Source organism: Corylus avellana, chromosome 4 (assembly GCF_965113065.1).
Source record: "Corylus avellana chromosome 4, dhCorAvel1.hap1.2, whole genome shotgun sequence".
NCBI lineage: Eukaryota > Viridiplantae > Streptophyta > Magnoliopsida > Fagales > Betulaceae > Corylus > Corylus avellana.
This window is the reverse complement of record NC_142493.1, coordinates 20,912,850-20,933,268: the sequence shown is the minus strand read 5'-3', so window position 1 is coordinate 20,933,268 and position 20,419 is coordinate 20,912,850. Positions and strand designations below refer to the sequence as shown.

Below are 20,419 nucleotides of genomic sequence, written 5' to 3'. Positions count from 1 at the left end.
ATAATGATGTGATTGACTATTTCGCATGTGATGGCTACCTTATATCTAAAAATCAAGAATATAAAGATTTCCATATTAGATTTAAGTCTTGCTGATATCATCTATTAGTTTACAACGCATAAATTTTATCCAATCATATAAATACATTTGAGCATAGTTTTGTTGAACGGTAAAAGATGACGTGCAAAGTTAGCATCAGATTTGATCTTCTTGCTTGATTGGTAAGTGTAACTGTCCACCTATATAATTGGTTTTAATGTTTAAGAATTCCATTTGATTAAATATTCAAAAAAAAACAGAACAAGAGACATAAATCCCTATGGTCATCGTATCGTTGCCCGAGGCCATCGCAGCTCGACACGTCACTTTCGCCCCTCTATTTTTAAAAACTGTCTCGCCTATTTCCACCACCAAACTTGCTATTTCCATCAACTTTCCGCCTCTGGAAATAGCAATTCCCATTGCTCCGACACACACAGCTCGGCCGTCTCCACCCACCTTCCCCAAAAGCGCGTGTACCCACTCCACAATCCTGTCGTCCAAGTAATGTCCTAGAACTACAATCACGGCGCGTTTTATTCACGCTCTTTGAGAAAGGTGGAGAGCAGTAGACTTGAACTGTTTACACAAGTAAAGTATAATCTACGTCTTCATAATTTTTTGGCTTTTTCAGAGATGAGGCAAAATATTAGTATGAAAAGAAGAGAGAAGGAACTCCATTTTCTTCGAGCACAACAAATCTGACATGACAATCGAAACCCTAGCGTCGCTACACAGTGCATGAATCTATACGAAAAAGGTTGACATAAAAAGAGAGTGACAGAGAAAGTAAAAATATTTTGGGAGAGAAAATTTGACAGTATGTGATCTAATATTTTCCTGAGCACCCATGTTCGGCATCCTCCCAAACCGGAGAGTGAAATCCACAGAAATCAAGATCCCCTGTGACCCAGTTCCCCAAACTCCCTGAAAACCCAAAATCAGGCAAACCCACATCTCAAAATCCTTGTTTTGATAACTCCCACAAAAGGACCACCCGAGTTGAAATAGAAAAAACACATAAACACAAACCTAAAACCGACAACAACAATAACGAGAGCATTATGGGAGCTGAGAAGAAATGGCTGTTCACCCTCTTCATAGCCGCATTGCTGTCGCTTCTGCTCCTCTTGTTGCTCACATCCCTATCCTCCTTTAGCTCACCCAAGCCCTTCCCCTCCATCATCCACCACGGCGCGCACTACCCACCAGCATTCGCCTACTACATCTACGGCGGTCGCGGAGATGCCGACCGGATCCTCCGCCTCCTGCTCGCTGTCTATCACCCGCGCAATCGCTACCTTCTGCACCTCGCGGCGGAGGCATCAGACGATGAGAGGAACCGCCTGGCCGCCTCGGTCAGGGCAGTGCCGGCGATTGAGGCCTTTGGGAATGTGGATGTGATGGGCAAGCCCGATCGCCTTACCTATATGGGCTCCTCTAATATCGCCACCACGCTGCGCGCCGCGGCGATACTGTTGAGAATGGATGGTGGGTGGAATTGGTTTGTTACTTTGAGCGCGCTGGACTACCCGTTGCTCACTCAGGATGGTATGCTGATTCTGTAACTGAGTTTGTGTGTTTATTTGCTTTCGTTCTCTTGGATTGGTTATAGTGTTTTTATGGTAAGTGACTAATAGGGGTGGTATAGGAGTCCGATTTAGTGGACGATTCTACTTTTAGGAACATTTGGTGTGGCAAATTTTTGTTTTTTGTTTGACAAAGTTTCAGCACAATAAGAGACAAATCTTGATTCTCAACTTTCATGAAAGATGAGTTTGGTCTAGGTAGGACTCTATTTACTGGTCTGGTACAATTTTTTTGAACTTAGTATGATCATGGTTAGTCTAATAATATTGGGGTTTCTTTGTGATTGTTGTTGAAGTCTCTGTCACTCTGTTCCGTGAGGTAAATGCATCAAAAAGGGACAAATTTTAGCAGACGGTGCTGCTATAGCAATAAAAAGGATGCAGCAAGAGAACGGATGCGCTAACGTGCAACGGCTTTCTAAAGCTCAATCCACCACAGTTAAGTTCTTTATTAATATCAATGGGGAGCTGTGTGGTTTCTTTTTTTGGGGAGAAAGGCCTGAGGTAGGGTGACCAGATGTCCTCCTAACAAAATCAACTCCCATCAATCAGTTTGTCCCATCAAATCAACAGCCCCTTGTTGGCTGTTGGCCTGACCAGATGAATAATCATTTGCTTTCGGAAGAAATTGAAGAATTTCTTCGGAATCCTACAAGATCCATTCATTCTTTTTTCTCTGACAGATGGTCAGAACTTCATCTGGATTGAAATTCTTTTTAGAGGTACACTAGAGATCAGAAATTGTTGAAGAAAGAACAAGATGTTTTTCTTGTTCCTTCCAGGCGATCGGAAACTAAAGAAATAGTTACAATTTATACTGGTATACTTATTTTCGAATGCAATCCATTCGTATTTCATTCTTTTTTGCAAGGACATGCTAAGAGTATCAAATTGAGACCATAGGAATCATGTAATGGAGATTGAAGCACCAGTTTTGATATTTTGCAAGTCATGTTCTTGAAACTCGGTTGTTTACAATTTAGAGTATATTTATGGTATTTCTGGAACTTGAAAATCAAGTGGTTAAAAGCTTGAGAATGTTTCTTGAACTTCAGAGTCAGTAGTGCTCAGGTTGGAAGACGCATGAGATTCTAAATTCAGGTTTCTCTGCGCATTCTTGGAGTTCAAAATGCTTCACCTAACCATTTGCTGCTGGGAACATTGTTTTCCAGAAAATTTCGTGTGTGATCATACTACCAGTAGTCCAGTAGATCCCATTATTACTCTGTAGTTAGTGTGTTTATGAGTATGCTAGGATGAGTCACGAGTGACCTCATGCGAAGCCATCTTGTTGCACCCCTCCTTTTCTGCAATGTGGTCAACTGTTTCAGGGCATGGTGTTTATTCTTACTTGCCCAAGAAAGCTTCTTCATTAGGGCAGAATCTCTGCGATTCAGTTCTTTGTAGCACTGGGTTTTATCAGGAAATTGGATATTTGGTTTATGGTCAATCCTGTGGCAGTCCAACCATTCGGCATTTTGAAGTCTAGCAACAATTATGTTGAGATAGTGAGATACCATATGTTCTTTACAGATGGTCTTATAGGTTTTCTTTGACTATCTATGGCGCTATTTATTTATTTATATAATCAACTAGTTTCTTATTGTGCTAAAACTGTTAAGGTTGATGCCTTGATTTTTCTTATTTATGTTGTACTTGAAATTGTTGAATGTGAGGTGGTCTTGGGGTTCTGATGCCAATTTGAGATGGATTACTGTATATGTGTTTTCATCCTAATGCTGTTTACAAGTTCCTTGGGTTTCTTGTGTAATTTCGCTTAGCCCCATAGATTTCTTTTGTAATGTAGCTTAGTTTGCTTAGGAACTTTTTGGGTTCTCTATGCTCTCAATTTTAATAAAAAAAAAACCATTACCTGGGTTAAGCTTAGTTTAGACTTGGTACTCTGGGATGTTGTTTCTGCAGATAATATAAAATGTGCATGTTTCTGAGCTGGATCTTAGAGGCCCAAGCTAACATAAGCTCCAGTGTCCCATAAACAGCCAAATCTTGTTTTTCCTTGTTGCACCCAAGATATTATTATGGTACATTCCTTTTCCCATGTAACATAATGTGAAAAAATAGTTATGAGAACTGCCTTGAGATTAAAGACAGTATCTTCTACTAGAAGGAATGTCTATATCTTTTCATATAATGAGTTTTAGAGTAAGAGTGAAATTTCTAATGTGCTTTTTAGGAATGTCTATACCTTCTCCTATAATGAGATTTAGAGTTGGAGTGAAATTTCTGATGTGTCTTTGCAGTGGCTGGGCTTTCTTGTATTTTCTGCATTACAAGGTAATCTAGGTCACAGGTGGTGAAGAGGCTTGCCTTTAGTTTTTAGCAGCTAACAAGTAGCATATCAGTCTATAAAATTGTTTTGTTTTACAGGGACTAGGGCAATATTGAACTTTGAAGTTTCTAAACCAATCTTTTGTCTCTCAAGAGTGCGGTTAAAGAACCTAGGCAAAGGAGGTCCCTCAGTGAAGCCACAACTAAAAAATAGCATGTCGATAGAAGTTTTAGATACTATTTTTTAGCTAGAATTGAAATATATCAACTAGGAGATAAGATATTTGTATATTTTATTTTTGTCAACATTGGTCCTATATGGTTTGGGTAAAATTGCTCACTTCTCCTGAAATTAAAATGATTTTTTGGGGATACTGTGAATCCTGAAAATGATGAAATAAAAATAACTTAAATGATGAAAGCCATATATTAGTGTTAGAAGAGTTATTAGGACTTATCAAAAAAAAAAGAGTTATTAGGTTTGTGAGAACCGTTCATGCAAACTACAACAATTAGTACCAGTTCTTTTTTGCAACAAGTTTCTTCTGCAGTGAAACTTGTAATAAAAAACGGTATATCGATCTGCTGTCTTAAGACTTTCTTGTCAATATATCTGTCTGGAAACTGTAAATCAATCTGTGGTCTTGACACATTATTGTCCAAATCTTTGTTGTGACTGCAATAGTAAATGATCCTGTTTGCAAATTTTTATTCCAAGTGAATCCCCTCCTTCCAACCAGAAGAAAAGGGTATTAAAAGAGCACATTATCTATAGTATGATATCGTAGGAAAATGATGGAGCTGAAAATTTGGACATGGAGAACAGAGCACAGAACAAACTGCTGCAATAGTGATAGTGATAAAAGATGAGAAAAGCCTAAATTGAGATCCCAAAGCCCTCAATATATATCTATATTAATAGCCTGGCAATGTCTTTCGTAAAACCATGGGGATGGTTGTTGTCCATTCTTAAAGAGAATATAATAATGTTAGAATTTTCAAGCCACCGACTTGACACCCAGTTCTTAGTGCATATCTCAAGCCTAGGCATTAATACAGTATAGCATGTAGCAGCGGCTTCCTAGATGCTGATTTAAGTGAAGAGGTCTCTTAGGCAATTCTTCAAAGCATATTAGTCCAATTGAGACAAACATTCATCTTTTTTTTTTGTTGGTGGATGGGATGATCTATTTGTCTTTGAGATTGGAAGTGGTTTCTTCTACCCTGATACTGGCCTAGCCAGCTCATGACATATTGACTTCAATTACAGCTTTAAACCTCAGATTTCGATCACTGGTATCATGTCTGGGTCTTTGTCCTCCTTTTTCTTATTTAAATATACCCATCAAGCCTAATGTGATAAATGTAATAAATTTCTCTGAACTGTCCCGGGACTCTCTCTCTCTCTCTCATTACATGTCCCGAGAATTTTCAAAATTTATTTTGTGAATTTAAGTTGTGTTGTTTTTGTTTGTCTTCATGGTTGATTCTTACTTTCTGATGTTTGTTTCTGTTATCTACTTTCAGACCTGTCCCATGTGTTCTCCTCTGTTAGTAGAGGCCTCAATTTCATTGATCATACCAGCGAACTTGGATGGAAAGAGTAGGCAAACCCTTTTCGCTAATTTTGGCATCTTCTTTGAAGGGACTTACTTTAATTCAATCTAAATATTGTTGGTCCAATATCTTTTTATGCAGATCTCAAAGGGTTCAACCTATTGTAGTTGATCCGGCTATATACTTAGCCAGGAGAAGTCAAATTTTTCATGCTACAGAGAAGCGGCAAACACCTGATGCTTTCAAAGTATTCACAGGTAAAGTCTATTCTCTACAATACCAAAGTTACATTTATAGGTATACTTGTGGGAGTGCTATATATTCAACAATATTACTTTGCAGGTTCCCCATGGGTCGTCTTGAGCCGGCCCTTTCTGGAATTTTGTGTACTTGGTTGGGATAACCTACCTCGAACCCTTCTGATGTATTTTACCAACGTAGTTTTGTCCCAAGAAGGATATTTTCACACTGTCATATGCAATTCACCAGAGTTTATGAACACGACTGTGAACAGTGATTTGAGATATATGATCTGGGATAATCCCCCCAAGATGGAACCCCACTTCCTCAATATCTCTGATTTTGATCAAATGGTCCAAAGTGGAGCTGCTTTTGCAAGACAATTCCACAGAGATGACCCTGTGCTGAACATGGTTGATGAAAAAATTCTCATGCGAGGGCAAAACCGGGCTGCCCCAGGAGCATGGTGCTCTGGGAGGCAAAGCTGGTTGATGGATCCTTGCTCCCAATGGGGTGATGTCAATGTCTTCAAGCCTGGGCCTCAAGCAAAGAAGTTTGAAGAGTCCATGACGAGTCTTGTTGATGACTGGAATTCACAGTCGGACCAGTGCAAATGAAGGTACTTGAGAGTTATAGAGAGAGGTTTTGAGGTAAGGTGCAATTTGTTTGCATCTGAATTCGTGATTGGTCTCAGGGACTGCCATCAGTTGAGATACATTCTTGAGACACTCAGCCTAATTTGTTGGAGGTTCTACATCCAGAGCCAGAGGCTTACTAGTGTTTATAACAGGGCATAGTTGAAGGGAAGCAAGTGAATTCACTTGAGGTTTTAGGCAGTGTTGTTGTAGCTTGGGGGTTATTATTTATTATAGAGCCACCAAGTCTTTCAATCAATAAGAGGATCTCCCTCTTTGTGCTGCCGTTTGCATTTTGTTGTATGTTCTACCCGTCATCACATTGTATTAGCCACTTTTTTGAATGCTGTGAGTAGAAGTTCATTCTTTAAATTCTAATTTATTGTATTGTTTTATGTTGTGAGCGTTGAGTTACACATTGAGAAAATATATATAAAAAAAGGAGTACTTAATATACTTAAGTGGACTTTAGTCCATTAGCTTAGGTTTTTGGGTTAAAGTTGTGTTCAACTATGCATTTTAATGTAATCTAGTCTCTTTCTCTCTCTCTCTCTCTCACCCTCACTGTAAGTACTATATATATATATATATATATATATATATATATATATTTTTAATTTAATTTAAAAAAAAATAAGAAAAGTTGAGGGATGGCCGTCCACCATCCCACCTTTTGAGGAAGTGGTTGGCTGCCCCAAAAGGGTGCTTGTGGGTAGGCCGACCACACTCTCACCCCAAGGAGTGGTTGGCCACCCCAATGGTAGTTGGGGCAATTACACTTTCAAACAATGAGGGATGGTTGACAACCAAAAAAATAAAAGAAGTTAGGGTGTCGGTGGCCATTTCCAAGCTAGCTATGTGGGAGGCCGATTGCCTCCTTAACTTTTGAGAGGATGGTCAGCCATTGTAAGCCACCCCTTAAGGTGGCCAACCATCCTTTTAAAGGGTGAGGGGGTAGTTGGCTATAACTTTAAGGGGTAGTCGACCACTCCTAAGCCAATTATGAGGGTGGCTAATCACCCTTTGAGGGTGCGGGGACCACCTCAACTACTCCCTTAGGATTGGCTAACCATGCCTCAAAGGTGGAGGATGTTTGACCCACACCAAGCATCTCCTTTGGGTGGCCGGCCACCTTAAGAAGCGGGTCGGTCACCTTTTAACTTATCTTGCTTGTTTTTGATATTATGAGGACTTATATTAAGAAATTGCATAGGACCTCAATCACTCTCGAGTTAAACACAAAGCGACCTTTAAGCTTTTAAATTTTTAATCAACTATGAAAAACAAGCTGCATAAATAACTATTGCAGTAAATGGCATCATACTATCTCCTAAATGGAATTCTTGCCATCAGCTGGATTATGGAAGGAGATGCCATTTGTTTGGTGAACCAAGGGATCTCACAATTTTGCTTTATACTTGAAATCTTCAGTCAGCCCAATGACTTAAATGGCTAAAGGGAGGGACATCAGTTGCTGGTTCAGACCTGATATAGAAATTAAGAGCAACCTTTGATGAGAACTTGTTAAATAATGATATGTTTAAAGCGACTATAAATTTGAAAGAGCTTTTTTAAACCTTCGGAATAACAAGAATATATTACAGAGAAATTGGGCGTTTATTTAGCACAGTAACCAAAAGGTACGAAAGCATTCATCTCAGACAGCCCTGCGCTTGCCATATAGTTTCCCCGCCTAAACAATTTCTCTGGCAATCTCATCTTTCTCCTCTTGGTTGGATTCAGTCAAATCTCGTTGTTTCTCAAATGGGTCTCACGCGATTTCTCAATTTCCTACAAAAAGCATCCAAAACACCCACCAATCACTTCCCTAATATTTCTTGTTCACCAACAACTCAAACTGTTCCTCTTAGATCGTATGCCTCTACTTCTCTCGTCGCAATAAAAAACCCATTTGAGGCCAATGACAAGATGCTAGATGTTGTTGTAAGCGACGGAGTTCTTGAAGACGCTGAAAGGATTTGTAAAATACTATCAAAAAGCTCTGGCTCTTCTGTAGAGGCCTCCCTCGCTCGGGCTTCGATTGAGGTGTCTCCAGTGCTGGTTGCGGAGGTCTTGAAGAAGCTGGGCAATGCGGGTGCTGTTGCACTATCTTTCTTCAAGTGGGCTGAGAAGCAAAAGGGGTTTAAGCATAGTACGGAGAGTTATAATGCTTTGATTGAGGCTCTGGGTAAGATAAAACAGTTCAAGCTGATATGGGATTTGGTGAGTGACATGAAGCGTAAAGGGCAGTTGAATAAAGAGACTTTTGCATTGATTGTGCGGAGATATGCGAGAGCGAGGAAGGTTAAAGAAGCCATAGAGGCCTTTGAGAAGATGGAGAAGTTTGGAGTGAAGTTGGAAGCGTCGGATTACAATCGATTGATTGATACTTTGAGCAAGTCAAGACATGCAGGTAAAGCCCAAGAGGTGTTTGATAAAATGAAGAAGAGAAGGTTCACCCCGGATATCAAGTCGTACACAATTTTGTTGGAGGGATGGGGTCAAGAACAGAATTTGTTGAGGTTGAATGAGGTTTATAGGGAGATGAGGGAAGAAGGGTTCGAGCCGGATGTGGTGACTTATGGTATAATTATCAACGCCCATTGCAAGGCTAGGAAGTATGATGAAGCAATTGAGTTGTTTCGTGAAATGGAAGCAAAAAACTGCAAGCCAAGTCCTCATGTATTTTGTACATTGATTAATGGATTGGGTTCCGAGAGGAGATTAAGTGAAGCAATCGAGTTTTTTGAACGATCTAAGGCTTGTGGTTTTGCACCGGAGGCACCCACTTACAATGCTCTCGTGGGGGCTTACTGTTGGTCGGTGCGGATGTATGATGCGTATAGGGTGGTTGATGAGATGAGAAAATCTGGAGTTGGTCCAAATTCTCGAACATATGATATAGTTTTACATCACTTGATAAAGGCTCGCAGAACCAAAGAAGCCTTCACAATTTTCCAGAGAATGAGTAGCGAACCTGGCTGTGAACCAACCGTGAGTACATATGAGATCATTGTTAGGATGTTCTGTAAGGAGGAGCGAGTGGATATGGCAATAAGGGTTTGGGATCAGATGAAGACCAAGGGAGTCCTACCTGGAATGCATATGTTCTCTACATTGATCAACAGCTTGTGCCGTGAGAACAAATTAGATGATGCTTGCAAATACTTTGATGAGATGTTAGATGCCGGCATTCGGCCTCCAGCACAGATGTTTAGTAATCTGAAACAAGCTCTTCTTGACGAGGGGAAGAAGGATACTGTTCTAATTTTGTCTCAGAAGATTGATAAACTACGCAAAACGGCGTTTGTTGGGTGAGGCGTGTTTTTAATCAATTTTTGTTCAAATTTAGTTTTTAATCTTGCCCATTTGAACCAAAACTCTGGCTCCGCGGGGGGTTGAGCTAGTAATTAAGTGGATTAATTTCAGTAGTCTCCTATTTATCGTGTACTGTACTACTTCAAGCTATCAAAATTTTGGATCAAATAGGTGTCTGTTCAGTTAAAATCTCTTCAACCAAAGAGAAACTGAAAGGAAAAGTAAAAGAAATTCACAAGAAATGAAACCGAGCTTGATTTCTAAGAGCACATTTTTATGCTCTTCTCAACAGCATTGCTTGATTTACATCAGATATACAGAGAAGAGGCCCAATCTGGGAAAACCAAACAGCTCATCGATACAAGAAGCAACACAGGAAGTAATAGACTACTACTCCATGTACCTTGGACTGAAATAGTGAGGACTTAGGGTACCCATACCAATCTGTACAAAAGCAGATCGAATCCAGAATGAAATAGAGAAGGCAAAGCTATCAATTAAGAAAACTATGAAGTAATGAAATTAAAAGTAGAAAAGTTGTAGTGTCCTGTGTCATTCTCCTCAAAACCATTACCAGATGAAGATGAAAATTTCCATTGTACTTCTGTTTGCACTGGCGCCTCGTGTGTATAATCGGCTATCGGCTCTATTTGCAGTGGCTCAGCATTTTGTAGGCTTTGGGGAACGAAGAAATTAACCACTGCAGCATTTGGTATGGAGGCTGCACATTCAAAAGAAACACGAAAAAGGGGGTCAAAGAACTCATCGATCCCAAAGATTATCAAAGACCCATTGGCGTATATGGGCAACTAGTTGACCGTGACGTTGTTTAAGGAGACGCATTGATCATCGGACGGCGATGTGGTGGCGAAGAGCATGATAGATTGCCACGAAGGACCCAACGCTCTCACCATCCTAATCCACGTTATCTGGCAGTAGAAGGGGAAGACGTGTCAATCATACAGGATTCGGTCATGGAGTAAAGCTAAAGGAGACGTGGGGCAACGTGGGGGCAGCATGATAGTAAAAGGGGAAGTGGTTATGGCACATTGCAGCATGGTAGTGGAATGGGAAGTGGTTATGTCATGTGAGTAATTGTTATGTTACGTGGGTAGATAAGTATTATGTTCAAGTGGTTATGATTTAGTGGGTATCTACTATGTTATGTGGGTAGTCATGTGTGAGTAGAAGTCGTGTGTGAATCTAGTATAAGACAATGATCATAGAATCTATGGGTTATTGAATTGTAATCAAACATTTGTCTTTGTGGCTTGTCTCCAACCCTTAATTGGAGTTCATTATCTATCATATATCTATCTATTTTTGTTCAAATTATCATGGAGTCCTATCAATTTGGTATCAGAGCATGGCTACCAACAAGGATTGCATCGAGAAAATGGAGATAGAAATACATGAGCTAAAAGAAGGAATTGCGAAGCTGGGTATGGAGTCACAATCTATTTTTCGTGAGCTTAGGGAATTATTCTCCAAGTCTCTCGAGAAGGGCAAGTCATCTAGAATAAAAGATCAAGGATCATTTCAAGGGCATGGGGATCATTCTACTGAGCATTCAAATGGTTATAAGGGATCAAATGGTTTCACTAAACTGGATTTTCCTGGTTATTCTGGTGACGATCCAACAGTTTGGATAAACCGGGTAGTCCAATACTTCGACTATAAGCAAATTCCGGAGGAGCAACGGGTGTCGTTGGCCACCTTTCATCTAGAAAGTGAGGCCAATCAATGGTGGCAATGGTTGAAGAAGCTGTATCAGGAGGAACGGTTGGCCATTACTTGAGAGGTATTTGAACGGGAGTTGATGATCCGTTTCGGTCCTATTGAAATTGAGGACTATGACGAAGCACTTACCAAAATCCAGCAAGTGGGGACATTGCGGGAATTCCAACAAGAGTTTGAATGTCTAGCAAATCGGGTGGATTGTCTCTGCAATTCGAATGTTTAAACCCAAGACCCTTCGTGATGCCATTGAGGTGGCAGCATGAGGGATGAAAATCTCTCAAAATCACGGAAGACAATGTGAAGTGAAGGGCCCAAGTCCCACTACACTAACTTCATGCAACAATCTTATGGGCAAGTAACAACCACGGCTGGGCCATCTGCGGCAATACCAGCAACACGAGCATATTCGTTTGGAAGTGCAAAGAAATTGTCATAGGAGGAGATGCAAAAACGTCGAGAGAAGGGCTTATGTTTTTCTTGCAATGAGAAATTCAAGCCGGGACACCGGTGTCAAAAACCTGAAGCTTTTTCCTTGAAGCTTACACCACGGAAGATGCAATGGATGATGATGGAGACTCGTTTGAAGGAGCAATAGACGGCAAACCGGTTGCGGAGGAGGAAGAACCGTTCATCTCTCTCCATGCCATTGTCGGTTGTAATGGACCCAAAACCATGCGTATCAAAGCTGTCATTGGTAGAAGGACATTGATCATTTTGATTGACAGTGGGTCTACCCAGAATTTCATCGATCATAAGGTTGCTCAAGCACTACAACTTCCTGTAACACCAGTGGAAGAATTTGCTATCAAGGTAGCAAATGGTGAAAGGCTACAGTGCCAAGAGAGGTATGAGAATGTGCTAATTTCCATACAAGGGTTTCAATTTTTCACTACATTATATTCCTTACCATTGCATGGGTTAGATGTTGTATTGGGTATTCAGTGGTTGGAAATTCTTGGGCCCGTGCTATGTAATTGGAAAACAATGATGATGAGTTTTCAATGGGATGGTCAGTCCATTGAAAACTTTCAAAAAAATGAGATAGAGTGGCAAGTGACGGAGATGCTAACCACGAGGCTCATCCGGCCTAGCACAAGTCCTTTTTCATCATCGCCAATTTTATTGGTTAAAAAAAAGGACGGGTCGTGGAGGTCTTGTACGGACTACCGGGCATTAAATGCAGTAACCATTAAAGATCGATTTCCAATTCCTACAGTGGATGACATATTAGATGAACTCCATGGTGCAGTTCATTTCACTAAGTTGGACTTACGAGCAGGCTACCACCAAATCCGAGTTCAACCGGAAGATATACATAGGACAACCTTTCGAACCCATAGTAGTCACTATGAGTATGTGGTGATGCCATTTGGCCTATGCAATGCACCATCCATATTCCAGGCAGCCATGAATGAGGTATTTCGACCTTATTTACGGAAATTTCTTTTGGTGTTCTTTGACGACATACTCATATATAGCAAATCTTGGAATGAGCATGTAGATCATCTGCGTAAAATTTTTGAGATATTAAGTACTCAAAAATTCTTTGTGAAGCCCTCCAAATGTATATTTAGGGCTTTTGAAGTGGATAATTTAGGGCATATTATTTCTCAGGAAGGGGTGAGGGTTGATAATCGCAAGATTGATGCTATGCAATCTTGGTTGCCACCGAAAACAGTCACGGAACTGCGTGGTTTTTTAGGCCTTACGGGCTATTGTCGCAAGTTTGTGTGAAATTATGGAGTTATTGCTGCCCCATTAACAGACTTGTTGAAGAAGGGAAATTTTGGGTGGAACCCGAAGGCCAATGTTGCATTTGAGACCTTAAAAAGGGCCATGGTGACAACGCCAGTCTTGGCGCTACCTGATTTTACTAACAAATTTTCTGTACAGACAAATGCATCGGACTACGGAATTGGAGCAATCTTGAGCCAAAATGGGCGACCCATTGCATATTTGAGCAAGGCTCTGGGACCCTCTAAATGAGCATGGTCAATCTACTCCAAAGAGATGCTAGCTATCATGGAGGCAATCCGAGCGTGGCGACCATATTTGCTGGGCAACAAATTCCAGATACAAACGGACCAAAAAAGTCTCAAGTTCCTCTTAGAACAGCACATCATCACCCCCGAGTAGTAGAAATGGGTGTCCAAGTTGGTGGGTTTCGATTATGAAATCATTAATTTGCCTTGCCGCTCCAACACAGCAGCTGACGCTATGTCGTAGATGCCACATAGCCCACTCCTAATTTCCATAACCACTCCAACTATTGACGGCATTTAAGGTACACATTTCAGCTTATAGGAGGAATTAAAACAGATCAATGTGGTTGATCCTTATCTGATTACACTTCACCAAAAGCTACAAGCGCAACCAGAGTTAATGATTAACTATAAGGTACGAGATGGGTTACTATTTTTTAAAGGCCGCATTGTCATTCCTCCTAAGTCACTCCTCAAGCATGAGATTCTTCATGAGTTTCATGCTTCCAAGTTGGCAGGCCATTCAGGCATCTTGCGAACTCTAAAAAGATTAGCCCAGAATTTTTTTTGGGAAGCCATGAAGACAAACGTCCAGGCTTTTGTCTCTGAATGTGATGTTTGCCAAAGAAATAAAATTGAAGCTTGTTCCCCAGCTAGGCTTCTTCAGCCTCTGCCAATTCCTAATCAAGTTTGGGAGGATGTCAATTTAGATTTTATAGATGGGCTGCCTCTGTCGGCAGGTAAAAATTCCATCTTGGTTCTTGTTGTCTGCTTAACAAAGTATAGGCATTTATTTGCATTAAGTCATCCATACTCAGCTAAGAAAGTTGCAGAAATTTTTGTTTCTGGGGTGATGAAACTCCATGGCGTACCTCGTTCTATCGTGAGTGACAGATACCCAATTTTTCTTAGCTCATTTTGGAAGGAGTTTTTCAAACTTCAAGATACATCATTGAAAATGAGCTAAGCTTATCACCCATAAACTGATGGACAAATTGAAGTGGTCAACCGCTGCATCGAACAATACTTAAGATGTTTCACCAGCCAGCGTCCCAAGATGTGGGAATCATTTATCGCATAGGCTGAATATTGGTATAATACCAACTTTCATACATCAACAGGGACAACCCCTTTCCAAGCATTGTATGGCCGAGCACCACCTCGTTTGGTCAATTATTTGGTGGGGACATCCCTAGTTAGCGAAGTGGATCACAATTTGCAGAATCGTGATGAGTTACTACGAGACTTGAAGTCTCATCCGCACAATTCCAACAACCGCATGAAGCAATATGCTGATGCCAAGCGTTGCGAAGTGAGATTTCATGTGGGTGATTGGGTATACTTGAAACTACAGCCCTATCGTCAACAAAGTGTATTCCGTAGAGCTCATCAAAAACTTGCCAACAAGTTTTTCGGTCCATTCCAAGTGATAGGGGAAGTTGGCTTGGTTGCATATAGGCTAGCCCTACTTGAGGAGTCCAAAGTCCATACTGTGTTTCATGTTTCTCTCCTCAAGAAGAAGATATGTGACTTTTCTAACATCTAAACCACACTATCTCCCTTCTCTGAAGACACACATCTAATTATCGAGTCTCTACACATACTTAATTATAGCTGGGTCAAAAAAGGAACTAAGTTTTTTACTGAAATTTTGGTCCAATGGAAGCATCTTGCTCCAAAAGATGCCACATGGGAAGACATGGAGCAACTCCAATAGCAGTTCTCATCTATTAACCTTGTGGACAAGGCTAATCTTCAAGGGGGGGCGAATGATAGATTGCCACAAAGGACCCAACCCTCTCACCATCCTAATCCACGTTATCTGGCATTAAAAGGGGAAGACGTGCCAATCATACAGGATTCGGTCATGGAGTAAAGTTAAAGGAGACTTGGGGTAGCATGACAGTAAAAGGGGGTTATGGCATGTTGCAGCATGGTAGTGGAATGGGAAGTGGTTATGTCATATGGGTAATTGTTATGTAACGTGGGTAGATAAGTATTATGTTTAGGTGGTTATGTTTTAGTGGGTATCTATTATGTTATGTGGGTAGTCGTGTGTGAGTCTAGTATAAGACAATGATTGTAGAATCTATGGGTTATTGAATTGTAATCAGACATTTGTCTTTGTGGTTTGTCTCCAACCCTTAATTGGAATTCATTATCTATCATATATCTATCTATTTCTATTCAAATTATTGTGGAGTCCTATCAGAGCGAGTGAGTAGGGTCGAGGTCTTGGCGCCGAAGGGGAGGAACTTGAAGCTGTGGAAGGAGAAATGGAGGGGGAGGAGGTGGTACTGGAGCAGAGACAGAGAAGGTGGAGATGAGAGAGTGAAGGCAACGTTGGAGGGAGCGAAGACGGTGAGAGAGGGCAATCCTTCTATAGACTGGGGGGTCAGGCCAGTTCGGGAGGCAAGCTCTAGAGTTAGAGCTATGGAGGAGTAGCCGGAAAGGGAGAGGATTCCAGCGGACTTGAGGATGGGATTGAAGGTGAGAGAGAATTGTGTGAGGAGGACGAGGAGGAGGAGGAGGAGAGAGACAATGAGGAGTCAGCCGTGAGGAAGCCATTGGCGGAGCTTTCTCTAAAGTTTTTATGTGAAAGTGCAAGCGTGGTCTTAAGAGGGAGAGTTTTTGGCGGGAATGGTTGACATGTGGCAGAATGGGTAATTGGGTGTTAGTTAAGGTGGGCTTGTTAGACAGAAATTAGGATATTCTCCAGTTCAAATGAACGGAAAACTATCCAGTTAGTTATAGTGGATGGATATTTTTGTCCTTTTAAAAAGTTTAGGTAGTTATGCCGAAAGGATGAGAATCAATGCCCTTCGCGATTATGATGTGTTTTTTAATTTTATTTTTTTCATTTGGGGTTTTGGTTTAACAATCAAAATGGGCTTTGACATGTCAAAATGAGAGAATAAGAGATGTATTTTGCTTTTTAGAAGGGTAATTTAGTCTCTTGAAATTTAAGCATTGACAAGGCTGTGGAAAGGGCTAATTTGACTGAATTTAGCCTCACCCCTTCGTCATACTGTTTTAGGCCACTTTGAGACCCTAATGCCTCGATATTATTGGAGTGTGAGGAAATTTTCTCCTAGCTAAAATTGGGGCCACAGAATGATCGATTCAATTATTCTTGGATCCCCACTCCTTAATCACAATAGCGTGAGAAATACTCTACAAAAAAAAGAAAGAAAAAAAAGAAAGGAGAAGACTCGATTGTGAGGTACACACTATTGAACTGTAACGGAATTCTTGACCCCCCCCTTCAACTAAACATTGACTTAAGTAATTTTCCTTTGGCACACCCAACAAAGTCCTATTTGCGTTGCACTTTTCATTTTTGCAAGTTTCCTTGACCTAGAGTTTGGTGTTTAACCAAATATTTGTTTAGTTGGCACCCTACGTGGGAATTGAATCCATATCCACATCGTAAAACCTTAGGGGATAACCTTTAACCTACGGAGGACTCCAGGACATATCCTTAGGGGATAACTTTTAACCTATGAAGGACTCCAAGGCAAAGCCTTAGAGCATATCCTCGAACCAAGAAAAGACCCATGATAAAACCATAGGGAATAACCTTTAACCTACGAAGGATCCTAATATGCAAGGCAAAACCTAAGGGTGTAAACTCAAATAGACAAATGATCTCAGGGTAAAACCTTAAGAGATAACCTTTGACGTACGGAAGACCCCAAGGCAAAACCTTAGGGGAAAAGCTCGAACCCATAAAGGACACAAGGGTAAACCCTTAGGGAATAACCTTTAACCTACGGAGAACCCAATGCAAAATCTTAGGGATGAGCTCTAACCAAACAAAGCACCCCATGGTAAAACCCTAGGGAATAACCTTTAACCTATAGAGGAGTTCAGGGTAATGGCTTATAAACTCTAACCAGCGAAGGATCCTGTGGTTTTATGTTAGGGAATAACCTTTAACCTATGGAGGACCCTAGGGTATAGCATTAGGGGATAACCTCGACCAAGGAAGTACCCTATGGTAAAACTTTAGAAGATAACCTTTAACCTACGGAAGACCATCAATAATTTTTATATGTGGCTCACACCACTAACACATTTTTCTAAACAAACTATATAATTTTTCTCAAAACTTAAAACACTTCTAAAAAAAAAAAAAAAAAAAAAAAAAATTAAAAATAACTTAATACGGTAAAAAAAAAAAAAAAAAAGAAGCCTGGGTGGTGCAGCTACCACTTGATGGCGGCAACCACTCTATTTGGTGGCCCCACGGTGGTAGCCAAACCGATTTAATTGATCCGTAGTGGTTGCCAGTCAGATTTGGAAACCGGTTGGCTACCACCATAGCCACTAGATCACTGTTGTGGTTGCCATTTTTTTAATTATCTATTTATTTTTTCTTTTCTTTTATAAATGTATTTCTCAAATTTTAAATTTTACAAAATACTCTTTACAAATTTCACCAAACTAATTTTCAACTTTTCTCAAATGTGGCCCCTCTCCTAACCAAATTAATTCTCAACTTAGGCTCTGTTTACTTCGATGTAAAATGGTTTCCTTCGTAAAATATTTTTAGGAAAGCCATTTTTCCTTGAAAATATTTTCCGTCGAAAACATTTTACGGCGTTTACCTTGCACACGGAAAATAATTTTTTTTAATATCTTTTTTTTATATATATTTTTTCCAATAAGGTTGGGACCTGCACGGGACTTGCTTGAGACCCTGCAGGGACCTGCCCGAGACCCCACCGGAACTTAACCAGGACTTGTCCAGACCTCGCCGGGACCTACTCGGGACTTGACTAGGACTTACCCGGGATCCCGCAGGGACTCGCCTAGGACTTGACCAAGACTTGCCTGGGACTTGCCTGGGACCCCGCCGGGACCCACCTAGGACTTGACCGGGACTTGACCGGGACCCTTCCGGGACTTGATCGGAACCCCCCCGGGACCCGCCGAAACTTGACCGGAACCTGCCCAGGACTTGCTCTGGACCTTGCTGGGACTTGCTTGGGACCTCGACAGGACTTGACTAGGACCCGCCCGGGCAAGTCCCGGGAGGGTCTTGGGCAGGTCCGGTCAAGTCTCGGGCGGGTCTCAGCAGAGTCCCAGGCAAGTCCTAGGCGGGTCTCGATCAAGTCCCAGTTAGGTCCTGGGCAGGTTCGGTCAAGTCCTGAGCGGGTCTCGGTCAAGTCCAGGGCAGGTCCTAGGCGGGTCCCGATCAAGTCCCGGGCGGGTCCCGCTAGGGTCCTAGTCAGGTCTCGGGCGGGCCTGGTCAAGTCTCGGGCAGGTACCTGGCGATTCCCTAGTAGGTTCTAGGCGGGTCCCGGTCAAGTCCCGAGAGGGTCCCAGTCAGGTCTCGGGCGGGTCCCGGTTAGGTCTCGGGCAAGTCCCGGTTAGGTCCTAGTCAAGTCCCGAGAGGGTCCCGCTGGGGTTCCGGGCGTGTCCCGGTCAGGTCCCGGTCAAGTCCCGGGTAGGTCCTGGGCGGGTCTTAGTCAAGTCCCGGTCAGGTCTCGGGCGGGTCCCGGGCAAGTCCAGGTTAGGTCCTAGTCAAGTCCCGGGCGGGTCCCGCTGGGGTCCCGGGCAAGTCCCGAGCAGGTCCCGGTCAAGTCTTGGACGGGTCCCGGTCAAGTCCCAGGCAGGTCCCGGTTAAGTCCTGGTTAAGTCTCGGGCGGGTCCTGGGCAAGTCCTGGGCAGGTTCCGGTCAGGTCCTGGGCGGGTCCCAGACGGGTCCCTGTCAAATTCTGAGAGGGTCTCGGTCAGGTCTTGGGCGGGTCCCGGGCAAGTCCCGGTCGGGTCCCGGTCAAATCCTGGCAAGGTTCTGGGCGGGTCTTGGCAAGGTCCATCGATTTAAGAATGAGATGCTCATAGTCGGAAAATGGTTTACGGTTTTCAAAACCGTAAACTATTTTCCGAAAATCAAAGAATTTTCAGTCAAAAGGAAAATATTTTCCGTTGACCATTATTTTACGTCGAAATAAACACCGTAAAATACGGAAATTATTTTCTGGAAACCATTTTACGTTGAAGTAAACGGATCCTTAGTCCTTTTCAAAACTCTTTGCAAAACCTAAAACCCAAAAAACTTTTCACAATTTTACCAAACGGGCCCTAAAGTATGATCCACTTTATTAATTTTTGTATTTCCTTTCCCTCTTATTTTCTTTCATCACTTATAATCTTGTAGTTGCTTATAATTGGTTTTATCATTCTTTATTTCATTGATATTTGATATTTTATACTTACTATCAGACGCCATTGATTTTGTTGCTCATTGTTGCAAGTTTCAATCACTTATAATGATCGCGCCATTAATTTTAGTACATTAGATCCAAGTTACATTTCACAATCTTACAATAAAGAAGAAATGAATAAACCATTATTGTTTATTGAGAAAAATATATTAACAAAACTTGAACACACAAATTTATTAGTAATTATTGTACATCTAAAAAAACTAGAAGAATAATTTTTAAATTAATTATTTAATATTTAGCATAAAAATGCACATAGAATGATTATGATTATGGTAAGTATCTCAATATATTGAATTTAAGTAGTATGAAAAAACATAACAACTAACATCTATAATATAGGCTAATTAAGCTAATGATAATAAAATCGAAAGCCAAAAAGCCAATCAGCAAGTTGGTGTGCCAAATCGTCAGTAGAGCTCTCACTTTGATGATTAGGATAGCAACGCCCATCATACGGATAGTAAGGCGGGTTTTCGCTCATGGAAGGATTGTAATATGCGGGCGGCGGATCGTTAGGCCTTGAGCTACAGCTTGCTGGATAGATTGAATACGAAACTTCATACGCCTCAGCCGACGTGTCTTGTTGAAGAACCCTAGCTTCATTACTGGGTTGAGGCACTTGATGCTGTGGCGGCGTTTCGTTGTCGTCACTGTCGACACAGTCTAGCTGCTCATCACGTTTCTCCTCGGTATCCACATGAATTTCCTTTTCTTCTACTTCAGTAGCAACATTGCTAGGCTCGATTACTTTGACTTCGGTGGCGTCTCTGGTTTTTGACTTTCTTTCTTTTTCT

The 20,419-nt window shown here is 41.4% G+C and overlaps 2 protein-coding genes, 1 long non-coding RNA gene and 1 pseudogene across 3 annotated transcripts; 3 read left to right on the top strand and 1 right to left on the bottom strand.

The window, feature by feature from the left end:
- Window positions 1-686: 686 nt before the first annotated feature.
- Window positions 687-6,800, top strand: LOC132178949 (Core-2/I-branching beta-1,6-N-acetylglucosaminyltransferase family protein). The gene is made up of 4 exons (XM_059591535.2): window positions 687-1,590; window positions 5,445-5,520; window positions 5,616-5,731; window positions 5,817-6,800. The coding sequence occupies exons 1-4, from the start codon at window positions 1,104-1,106 to the stop codon at window positions 6,329-6,331; spliced, it is 1,194 nt and encodes a 397-aa protein (XP_059447518.2). The 5' UTR covers window positions 687-1,103; the 3' UTR covers window positions 6,332-6,800.
- Window positions 1,599-2,389, top strand: LOC132178950 (uncharacterized). Its single transcript, XR_009439877.2, has 2 exons — window positions 1,599-1,826; window positions 1,925-2,389. It is a non-coding gene; the product is annotated as an uncharacterized LOC132178950 (long non-coding RNA).
- A 1,145-nt stretch (window positions 6,801-7,945) lies between the features above and the next one.
- On the top strand, window positions 7,946-9,780 carry LOC132179116 (Tetratricopeptide repeat (TPR)-like superfamily protein). The gene has a single exon (XM_059591759.2). The coding sequence runs from the start codon at window positions 8,114-8,116 to the stop codon at window positions 9,665-9,667; it is 1,554 nt and encodes a 517-aa protein (XP_059447742.2). The 5' UTR covers window positions 7,946-8,113; the 3' UTR covers window positions 9,668-9,780.
- An 84-nt stretch (window positions 9,781-9,864) lies between these two features.
- On the bottom strand, window positions 9,865-15,938 carry LOC132178200 (putative fasciclin-like arabinogalactan protein 20; annotated as a pseudogene).
- Between the last annotated feature and the right edge of the window lie 4,481 nt (window positions 15,939-20,419).

Bases quoted from the DNA above. Each gene is read 5' to 3' on its own strand.
- LOC132178949 (XM_059591535.2), top strand. From the start codon at position 1,104: ATGGGAGCTGAGAAGAAATGGCTGTTCACCCTCTTCATAGCCGCATTG. The intron at 1,591-5,444 runs GTATGCTGATTC...ATCTACTTTCAG, and splicing joins CCCGTTGCTCACTCAGGATG to ACCTGTCCCATGTGTTCTCC. The intron at 5,732-5,816 runs GTAAAGTCTATT...ATTACTTTGCAG, and splicing joins TGCTTTCAAAGTATTCACAG to GTTCCCCATGGGTCGTCTTG.
- LOC132179116 (XM_059591759.2), top strand. From the start codon at position 8,114: ATGGGTCTCACGCGATTTCTCAATTTCCTACAAAAAGCATCCAAAACA.